Here is a 10,630-nt window from a genome sequence, read left to right as displayed (position 1 = left end):
ACCTGCAGGTGCCCCAAATCTCCTCTTAAAAAAGTTACAGTTGCACATTTGTCGAACATTATGCATAAGAACAACATAGCATTTCAATTAAAGGATGTCATATAAAAAAATAAGTTATTGTGCACAAAAGAAACGTGTTCTCTGGTCGTCACAACAGTAGGCTCTCTGGTGGGAAATTACTACTTGTCTACGTGTATTTAAACAGTAATGATCACACAGGTGTACGCTTTATGAATGTTTATAAAATGTTATTTAAAACTGCAATAAGGTACTTATTTATAGGGACACTACTGGACGTAAAGTGTATTGCAACTAATAACTCAAATTATTTATTATCTTGAGGAAAACACCCACGTTGATTTTTCCTTTAAAAGTCTTTATTGAGAAGGTTAGTTGAATAACCTTTATATGTAAATACAATTAGTGATGATACAAAGCAATGCAGAATAACGATTTCTGCAGTCATGTGTTGTAGAAGGAAAACAAATCAATAGGCATAAATAAAAAGCTTCAGTATCTATATTATTAATCTTCCTAAAGAAGAAAAAAATACAATATACACAATTTATTTTACAAAATTACAATGTAAGATTTTTTTTTAATATAGCATAACACACTCTGGTTATAATTTTAATATGTCACACTGGAGCATTTGTCATAAAACACCCACAAACCCAAACAAGATGTAAGACATGATGGAATGCAAGTAAAGCTAAATGCTATGGAAGTGTTCTGTGACGCATCTTTTTTACATTCTATTAAAAGGGTTAATTATGACCTTTGTGTGTTTATTGTTAATAGTCCTTTTGTAAAGTGACATTTCTGTGAAAGCCTTCCCTCAAAGTGGAAGCCTCAGTATTAGTCACTGCTGCTGCTGCTGCTACTGCTACTGCTGCTGCTGGAGGACTGTGGGGAAAGAAAAAGAAAGGTTATGTACGTATTCAAATTTTAATAGCTTTTTAATTATAGCGTTAAACACAAACAGGAAACGTTTCCCTTTATTTACACTTTATAAAAGAGCATTTTTAAAGATGTCTATTTTTGAATAGGTCCTGAGGTCACTATTTTTAAGCACATTATAAAGCAAATTATTGATTGAATGTTTACAAATAAATATCATATGTGGTCGCAGAATTTGCAAAAAGAGCTGAAGAAAACAAAACTTTATTTTTCAGAACCAATTAGTATAATCGATTGTTTTTTCAATGCTTATACACGCAATCATGTTTCCTTATCCAATCTAGCAACTGGTTATTGATAGTTTTGTTGTGCCATTGCAATATAATTATTCTCTGTAGTTAAAATTATAATAAATAGCCTATCCCTCATCAAGAATGTTAATTCCAAACAATGTTGTGTCTCTGCAGTTGTATTGCACTTTGCACTTGTTGAGTCATGATTGCTCTTTCTTTGTTTAGTGCAGGACTTCAGATTGACATGACAATGTCCCTGAGGCCCGGGCTGAGGGGCGTAAGAAATGTCAAGTTTCATCTTTTTATCTAGTACTGGCAATAATCCTTCACCTACGAGAGGATCATAACATAATAAAACATAATCTCACCTTGCCGTGTTTGCCCCCTTTATGTGCTTTCTTCATCTTCTTCATCTTCTTCATCTTTTTGTGGCCTTTGTGCCCGGCCAGCCCCATTCCCATTCCAGCCATTCCCATTCCAGCCATTCCCCCCACACCCATGGGATTTAGGCCTCCATGATGATGACCTTTGTGGTCACCTTTGTGGTCACCTTTGTGGCCTTTATGGTGACCACCTTTTGGAGAGTGGGGGTATGGACCTGGGTGAACACCCCCAGGAGGGACTGGATATCCACCTGGAGCCATAGGATAAGGATGTTGGCCAGGAGCTCCATAAGGCATCGCCCCTGGATGTACATTTGGCCCCATGGCTGGGTTCATGCCAGCTGGGTATTGTCCTGCCGGGTATTGCCCAGCCGGGTATTGCCCAGCCGGGTATTGCCCAGCCGGGTATTGCCCTGCCGGATATGGTCCTACCGGGTGTTGCCCAGCCGGGTATGCTGGGTGTGCAGGTTGGGGAAATAGTCCCCCTGATGGAGGTGCAGCAGGATAGGCAGGGTTGTAGCCAGGTGGGTAGGCAGGGTTTTGGGGGCCCATCGGAGGGGGAGGACCTAAAAAAAAAGCAAACACACAATATTGCTCAGAACATCTATAATATAAGTTAGGCCTAAGAAAAAAATTGCTTTGATGATGATATGATTTCCTTACCTTGATTTGGCCACATGGTTGTGCTTATTTGATGTGACACACGTCCCAAAAACCCTGAGGAAACAATGGAGAATTAATGCCTTAATACATAATTAATTAAAATGACATTATATGGCTAAAAACTACACTGTCTTTTATCATTTATTTAGAATTTAGGGAATGATACAATCCATATCAAACATGTCACCACGTTTTTTTCCAAACAATGTGGTTCATTATTTCTAATGATATCATGCTTTGTCAACACACGTTGTATATGGTTTATTTTATTGTGTCATAAGTTTAGGCTCTTGATTATTATTATTTTTCTGTTAAAATACAAATCATTGCTAAATATAAAGATACACAAATATTCTAATCTATAGACTGCATAGGTCTAATAATACAGTCAAGCAGTGAAACTTAACGGAATTGACTTGTTTTAAACTTTACAACTACCAAGAAAAGTACTTGAATAATACACTATACAGCGTGCTAACATGGATTAGAGTCACTTTCCCACACGACATAAATACACCGAAAACGGGTCATGACCATAGGTCATGACGTGCTTAACATAAATTGTGGTCTACAACAACTGTCAGTCATTTCCCAACACCTTCCTCATTTAAGCACGATATGACAAATCAAAGTCTTAATATTCTGATTGTTTTAGTTTATAGTTATTTTGGTCCATAAATGCGACTAAAAATATGCGTTTGTGAATGTCGTGGGTTTACCTTGGAAACTTCCAGCAGATTGTCAGGAATCTTGAGTTCCGGAGTTCTGTATTTGTTCCGCATTGAGCAGCAGAGATGCATCAGGAAGCCACGCCCGTTGTTAAAGGTTACGCACCTTATTTACGTAATGGCAAAAGTCCAACAGGCTATGATAAAAGGCTGATCTACGTGTTTCTGAGCTACAATAGATAATGTTAATGATGTGCCCTCCCAAACATTGTGAGCAGCATTGGTTTTGCCCATGACACACACACCTAACATCAATCAAGGACATCAAGGCTCAACATGTAAAAGGCTGGCTTTATTAAACCAAAATCTGGCACAAAAAGGTAATAATACAAATAACTCTTTCCAACCAACCGGTGAGCAACAACCTTTTTTGTTTTGCTTTTACAAATATCCTACCAATATCTATGTTTTTTTTTACAACAAATATTTGCAATGTTGTTACAGGAAATGCACATCTGGAACTAAAAACAATAATGGCTTTGTTCAGTTAAAATATGTAAGCTTCAGGTCTTTTTCACAGCAGACAATTTCACAGCTAGAAAAAGCAGTGTTACTAATAACATTAATAATGATAATGTTCAATACAAATGTCCCATTAAGTCATGACTGTTTCACATTGAGCTTGCATACCAGTAAAAACAGTCCAATAGAATTTCCTTTATTTTACAAGGTGTCATTTAAAAAATGTTGTAAGTAAAAAGACTTCAATCATCCTATTAATTTTCTGTCATGGCAACTTAAATGACTGCTGTGAAAATGCCCAATTACTTTAAGTGTAATTGTTGGTGGTGAGTATCTTTACTTTCAGAACATTTATTATTTCAATATAAAATCAAAATCATACATAAAAGTTACCTAAAATTGTAAAGTAACACAAACAAAGTAACAGATAATTACAAAAGTAAGGCATGTATTTCACAAAAACATTTTTATTTCATTATGCAATTATATACGAGTGTTTTCATTTTTTCATCATTTTTCTGGATAGCAATTAATTAATAAAGTTGTAAATATTTAATAGAATGAAAGAGATTAATGGGAACATGTTGCAGTCAAGAAGAAGAAGCCATGCTTTAACAAGGGACTAAATATACAGATCTAAATATTGAAAAGCTGAAAAGTAGTGAAACAAATTGGATAGTGCAGATTTCTGATAAGTAAATTACACGAAGTTATCTCCCCATAAAAGGAAAACATATCATGAAGAGTAAGAAGACTGAAGATTCATTAATCTGTTCAATACACACTGAGCGGTCAGTCGAGCATCCGGGTCACAGTCCCAACAATCTGTCAGGAGCTCCTGCAGCACAAATCCCTGAAAGTTGTGAGATTTCTTTTGAATATATTGACAAACTAAATCAACTATCTGAAACATTTGATCAGCTATATCAGTTCATGTATCTTTGCAAATACGGAAAACAGCATTTTCTGTGAGAATACCTGTGGTAGTAGTCCCCAGTCTTTAGGTATGGAGGGTCTTTTCTCCATGTGAAACACATACTGGATGAGGCTCTCCAGGGTTACATCGGCTCCCAGCTCTAATTCATAAGGCAACAGATGCTGTGGAGCAACACCGCCTGCAGATGGAGACATTTGCATGCATTTTAACATCCGCTTAGTCTCATGACATGACGTGTATCCAAGCAGTGCACAGAGATACTGTGCAGCTCATTCAGCAAAAAACTACAATGGAAAGTGAAAGCAGACATTTGCAGTATTATAAACATTTAAGTTCATATTTTTTTATATTTTAACGTGTGGCGTTCTTAAATAAACAAATATGCATGTTGTTGGTTTGATAGAAAGAATTCGCTTTGGTGTATTAGTGCATAACACAAACATATAAGAGAAAATAAATTGTAAAGTAAAGAAAGTGAGAATTATCAACAAAGAATATAAGACTACCAACATAACAAATACAATAGAAATGATGTGCAATATATCAGAATACAAATTAAAAAGGCGTTTTCAAAACAATCACAACTAAAATATACTACGCAGTAGACAATACATCTTGAATCTAAATGAAGTACAGCGTTTCTGTAGATTACAATAGGGCTGTTAAGAGTGTACAGATCTAGAAGCCCATCACATTTACTGATGGCTTTGCATGATCTGATCTAAGGAGTTTTTACCTTCAAATAAATCAGAGCAACTCATCAAGATCTCCCACAGCAGCAGGGCCAGAGCGTAGATGTCTCCCTGCAGTAGACACCAGCCGTTTCTGAGGTTCACAGAGCCTTCCAGGATCTCAGGGGGCATGTAGCGCAATGTGCCCAACTGAGCATGGGCCTGCAGATGGAGAGTCATGGGAATTAGTTGTTTCTAATGTAATAGGTTTTCCCCTCTGCATATCTTCATTTATTTTAGTAGGGATTCTAATGAACGGAAAAGCCAACCTACTGTATTGCATATAATTTACTGTTTACTCCTATTATGGTTTCACTGTGCCGTAACCTAACAATAATAAGTTGTGGCTCCACCAGGGTCTCACCTCCATGTTTGTCGCATGGAACCTGTGATGTCCTGAACAAAATCTCAGGATGGTTGAGCATCCAAAATCACACAAGACACAGGTACCATCTGCTCTTACAAGCACGTTGGAGCTGCTGAAGTCTCTGTGGGCCACAGGGGGTTTATGCACATCTGTAAGAAAAGACACACATGTGCTACAATAAGAATGTTCTAATTGTTTGTTTATTTGACTATAGTAGATTTAATAGATCCAGAAAGACTTCATTCATTAAGCTTGTTTAACTGTGGAGCCTGCTTCGTCTTTATATTGATGTGAGCTGTTTTAAAACTGCTGTGGGGATCTCAAGTAGTTTTAAAATACTTAATGTATAATAGTACATTTAGTTATATAAAAACATTATAATCTAAATTATTAGTCATGTTTGATATTGAAGCAACAATGTGCATATAGACCCATACGATTGTACAGGCATGCTTTGTAAACCAATAAGATAAAACACAGACTTGCCCACCACACACACACACACACACACACACACACACACACACACACACACACACACACACACACACACACACACACACACACACACACACACACACACACACACACACACACACACACACACACACACACACACACACACACACACACACACACACACACACACACACACACACACACACACACACACACACACAATTGTTCAAAATAATATTCTGGCCAATACCATGTATGTGAAGGTCAGAGTGGAGATAGGAAACTCCCTGCGATAAAGACTGGCACAGCTTCACTGACAACATCCAGTTGGTGGTGTGTTTACATAGATAGGAGTGGAGAGAGCCCTGAAATCAAAGGGACGTCAGTTATGAATGTCTAAGAATCTGAACATTAAAACGTTTAGTGTTTGGCCACATTTGTACAATAAAAATGAGTGTTTAAGAATATGGGGTGAAAAACTGTAGGAAGATAAAAAAAAAGGTTATGTTGACTGATCTGGTGGAAAGCAGTTGGTTATTTACACATCCAGCTGTTACAAAGAAACTTTTTTTTTTTATTGTAATTTCTCTTGCCTGATCACCTCTCTAATTTATTCACTTGTTTCTAAAAGTAGTTAAAGAGTCTCGAAAAGTGTCTGTTGGTTGGTTGGTGCTGAAGCTTACTGCCTACTTCTGCAGGACGGAAAGCTTATCAATACATAAGCTGAAACTCAGTAAAAAGCTCTGGAAAAGCTAAGGGGAGCTGCCAATTCAGGTGATACGTCTCAGTAGGTTCATCACTATGACCATTTTAAAATATTTAGTTTCCTATCAGAGTCAAACCCTCTTGCTTTGCTTTCTTGCCCTAACTCTTTTGTGTTTTCCTTCACCTTTGTCTCAGAATAACATTTGATCTCTCAGGAAATGGAATATCCCATTTAAGATAAAAATAAAACCTACTTTCCACTCACATATTCAGCTAATTGCAGGACAATTAGCCAACTGCTTTCATATGATGTCCTCCCAGAGCCCAGGAAGTTGACAATCCCAGCATGCTTCATCAGTGGTAGCTCATAGACTTCCTTCTCTGCAGTAAAGGTATGTTTCCATCCTTCAGTGAAAACTTTCACAGCAACCATGGATCCCTTGTATTTCCCCTCCCAGACAGTGGCAAAATGTCCACGGCCCACAATCTGAAAAGGTTTGAACATACGTCGAGATAAAACAATCCATTGAAAGATTTAGCAATATTTTACTCACTGCTAACCAAAACAGAATGAATCCCTATCTGGGCTTACCTGCTGTAGTTCAATCTCAGCAAAGTCAATCTCAGAGGTTTTTCTTGTTTGGCAGGAACACAGTCGTGAGACACTGTGAGCATCAGGGGAGGGTGGATTCTCCTCTAAAAAAAGAGGATGGGTATGGTTATCAAAAGAAACATTTTAAAGGCACAGGAATCTGATAACAAACAAAGGACAGAGGTAAGGGAGTGTTATTGAAGAGATAAACACCAAGGTCAGTCTTCCACAGAGAATGAAACAGTTACAAGGTCAAACAAAGACATCATGAGAACGGAGTCTGAGTTTAAAACTGCGGAAACGTGTAATACTTCAAGAATGAGAGGGCATTTCACACAGCATTAACAGTATCGTCTTCCCTTTTTAATCTCCTCTTGTGTAAATGTGCATCCTATACAAACATCAACAGTTAATATACTTGAATGTCAATAGACTTATTGTATTTTAACTCAACATTTCTGCTTATATAAATCAAAGCAAAATTACACATGATTCCAGTAGTAACAACAACAAAATACTTTTCCTATATCCTGTCAATAATCACTGTGACAAAACTAGCCCCTACAATAATGCATTCCTAAATCAGGTCAGTTTCATTTAATAACCATTTTTTACCTTTAAATTATACAGGGCGGTATCTTTTTTTTTTTTAATGTTGAAAACAAAAAGGATCTTACGTTTCTCTTTCAGTATCATAATTATGAGCCACAGGACTAGCAGAGTTCCAGTAAGAATAATCACAGCTGCTTTTTTTTTACCTGGGAAGAAAACAAAAGGTTTTTGTTATTGTTATCTGTGAATGATAAATTGCAATTCTTTCTGGACAATTGAGTGTTTTCATTACTTTACAAAACAAGAAAGACTTTTAAAAAGGGAGTAAAAGGGGGGTTTTCACTGGACAAGACGTATGTGGAAATGCACAGACTATAAACAAATAGATAATGATACAATGTTCTGCTATAAAAAGAAAAGTACTATGTTGGTTGCAAGTGATAAGATATAGATAGTAATCTGATTCTGATCATACCCATAGAATAAGAGTAGGTGGGTGTGGGTAGAGGCTCTTCCGACTCTGAGGTCCAAGAGATGTTGCTGTTGCAGAGGTCTGTGTTGCACGCACATTTCATGGAGGCAACGTTGTTCAGTACTCGTACTGGTTGTGCTATGCAGGTGTCGTTTGGGCAAGACTTTTCAACAATATCACAAGCTGCGAGAACAGAAAAATCAGTAACACCATGGACCCGCATAGGAAAGAAACTGAGAACCTGCAGTGTAACCAATTACATTATGCATAATATACATCACAGCATGATTTGTTAGAGGAAACACTAGAAATGTGTATGACTCTTCTAATGGTACAAGAATAATAATCTAGACCTGGCAGATTAATCCAGAGGTTCTTTTCATGACATTTCACTACAGTTTCTTACCGAGAATGTCAACCCGTGGCTGGTCATTGATGATCCGATAATAGCCCACGCAGCATTGGGTGCTCTCACAGACCTGGACCGACCCATTTACAAAACCCACAGTTTCAAATCTTTTGTTCACAGGAGTAATTTTGAATGCACACTGTCTCTTCTGAGGAGAAGATTGGCCGGTGATGCAAATAAAGATGCACTCTGGTAGGAGAATAAAAAAAAGACAGCGTTGTTCTTGGGCAGAAATAACATTTACTCTCTGGTTATCAACATTGTGTTCTAGCTGTGTCTAACTGTTGCACTCACACTGTGTCTTTCAGGCCAACAATGGTGTCTAAAGTGGTGTTTAAAATAAATATTTCAATACAATCTACAGCTTTATTATTCGAGTTTCTAAGACAGAACTTAATTGGTGATGGTTCTATTATACACTAAATATGATTTCTTGAAGCCGATATCACTTGAAATGTCATTACATTTATTAAATGTTTTTAACAAAGACAATCAACATCAGTTGCACTAATCAATTAGACTTGCTCACCCGTTTTGTGTAGTGAAATCATGTAAGATTTGCTTTAGGGTTAGTCAAAGAAACCTAAAAGTGCTTCGTATCAGAAGCCACAATATTCACAATGCTTTTGCAGCTATCACACTATTAGTGGCTGTGAATGATCTCAGTGTTCAGTTCTCATCAAGTGTTTCCTAATGCTTGCTAGGATAAACACTTTCCCAGAATGTTTTATCAGCACTGCAGTTAAAAGGGGTATTCAATGGTAGCATATATATATATATATATATATATATATATATATATATATATATATATTGACCTATATGCAACATTATTTGTATGCAAAAAGCCTAGAGGGAGGTTGAAATAGTTGTAACTATAATTTTTACAGAGGGTTGGAACCATGTAAAATTGAGGGAATTAACAAAAAATTAAATATGTCATGTCTTAATAAACGTTTTTAATGATGATTCTTGTTTAGGTTAGGGGTTACAGCAGACAAGCAACAATTCCCATGGAAATGTAACCAGACAAATACAAACAATACACATGCAGCTCAACAGTTTAAAAGCAAATTCACTCACCCACAGCCAACATCAGCCACCACTGCTGCAGGATCATGGTCACGGAGTCAGGACCGGCCAAGCAAGGAGTGAGTATTTATCAGTCCTGGGAATGTGAGAGGAGTTTCCCACGTTCCCAAGCATCACTCCCACTGCCACACACCTGCGTGTAAAACATATCCCTCTGCCACACAAAGGGCTCTGGGAATACAGGACCTTTATCAACATAATCATCTGCCACTGTAAAGCAACAGCACTCAAGGGGGCTGTTGCCTGCAGCTGTGAGGTGTCGTCAGCATCATTCTGTCAGGGTCCCTTAAAATACTTAGAAGCCAAATTATAAGGGAAGCGAACAGAATAGCTTACATATTAGAAACAAGTCAGAATCATGATATATTATGCCATAATCAAGATGCATTTATTAAATCATGACAAACTAAATTGAAATTAGGATTTTTCAATCTAAATAATGCAGATTGCCAAATCAAAAATTATGAAAATGTACAATATTTTTGGTTAATGATCAAATAACTGATGCCATTCCAATTTGCTGAAGAAAATGAAAACCACACACACTTACACAAGTTATTATGTTTAACAGAACAATAAATACTTTGAGTAAAGAAGCAACCTACAGCTGTGATGTTTTTTTGTTTGCTTTGTTAGTAATATCATGCTAACATGATGTAAGATAGGGCATGTGCAGCATTGTTGTTGTGAGAATGATGATAGTTAGCTCTCAAAAGGTTCAAATGACCACTTAGAATCTACTGGTTTTGATTTACATTTCGTTTTGTGAGTATTTGTTATCTTTGAAGATGGGTCTCCTTGAACACAGCTTTGCTTACACACCATTAATGTAAAGTTCTACCCTTGTATATTCTGTATATATGTTTCCTCTACTGAGACTCACTC

General features: G+C 37.0%; 2 protein-coding genes across 3 annotated transcripts; both read right to left on the bottom strand.

Moving 5' to 3' along the window:
• Nucleotides 1-359: 359 nt before the first annotated feature.
• Nucleotides 360-3,131, bottom strand: prr13 (proline rich 13). The gene is made up of 4 exons (XM_079682125.1): nucleotides 2,959-3,131; nucleotides 2,240-2,293; nucleotides 1,562-2,142; nucleotides 360-906 (listed from the first exon to the last, which is right to left on the bottom strand). The coding sequence occupies exons 2-4, from the start codon at nucleotides 2,253-2,255 to the stop codon at nucleotides 859-861; spliced, it is 645 nt and encodes a 214-aa protein (XP_079538251.1). The 5' UTR covers nucleotides 2,256-2,293; nucleotides 2,959-3,131; the 3' UTR covers nucleotides 360-858.
• A 107-nt stretch (nucleotides 3,132-3,238) lies between these two features.
• Nucleotides 3,239-9,911, bottom strand: LOC307039831 (anti-Muellerian hormone type-2 receptor-like). 2 transcript variants are annotated; one of them, XM_079682249.1, is made up of 11 exons: nucleotides 9,737-9,911; nucleotides 8,651-8,842; nucleotides 8,248-8,427; nucleotides 7,898-7,978; nucleotides 7,221-7,324; nucleotides 6,894-7,115; nucleotides 6,174-6,288; nucleotides 5,462-5,613; nucleotides 5,103-5,259; nucleotides 4,408-4,544; nucleotides 3,239-4,282 (listed from the first exon to the last, which is right to left on the bottom strand). In XM_079682249.1, exons 1-11 carry the CDS (start codon nucleotides 9,771-9,773, stop codon nucleotides 4,166-4,168), a joined length of 1,494 nt encoding a protein of 497 aa, XP_079538375.1. In that variant the 5' UTR covers nucleotides 9,774-9,911; the 3' UTR covers nucleotides 3,239-4,165. The 2 variants fall into 2 exon arrangements, with proteins under 2 accessions (XP_079538375.1, XP_079538376.1); XM_079682250.1 differs by lacking the exon at nucleotides 7,898-7,978 and having other exon boundaries at nucleotides 9,737-9,892.
• Nucleotides 9,912-10,630: the final 719 nt, after the last annotated feature.

Source organism: Notothenia rossii (assembly GCF_949606895.1).
Source record: "Notothenia rossii genome assembly, chromosome: 5".
NCBI classification, from domain to species: domain Eukaryota; kingdom Metazoa; phylum Chordata; class Actinopteri; order Perciformes; family Nototheniidae; genus Notothenia; species Notothenia rossii.
The sequence above is the reverse complement of the archived record's forward strand: the minus strand, read 5'-3'. Positions and strand labels throughout refer to the sequence as shown.

Coding starts and splice junctions, on each gene's coding strand:
- prr13 (XM_079682125.1), bottom strand. Junction 907..1,561: donor AAGGGGGCAAACACGGCAAG/GTGAGATTATGT, acceptor CTTTCCCCACAG/TCCTCCAGCAGCAGCAGTAG.
- LOC307039831 (XM_079682249.1), bottom strand. CDS start 9,773: ATGATCCTGCAGCAGTGGTGGCTGATGTTGGCTGTGG. Junction 6,289..6,893: donor TCCTGCAATTAGCTGAATAT/GTGAGTGGAAAG, acceptor CTTTGATTTCAG/GGCTCTCTCCACTCCTATCT. Junction 5,614..6,173: donor CTCTGACCTTCACATACATG/GTATTGGCCAGA, acceptor CTTTTCTTACAG/ATGTGCATAAACCCCCTGTG.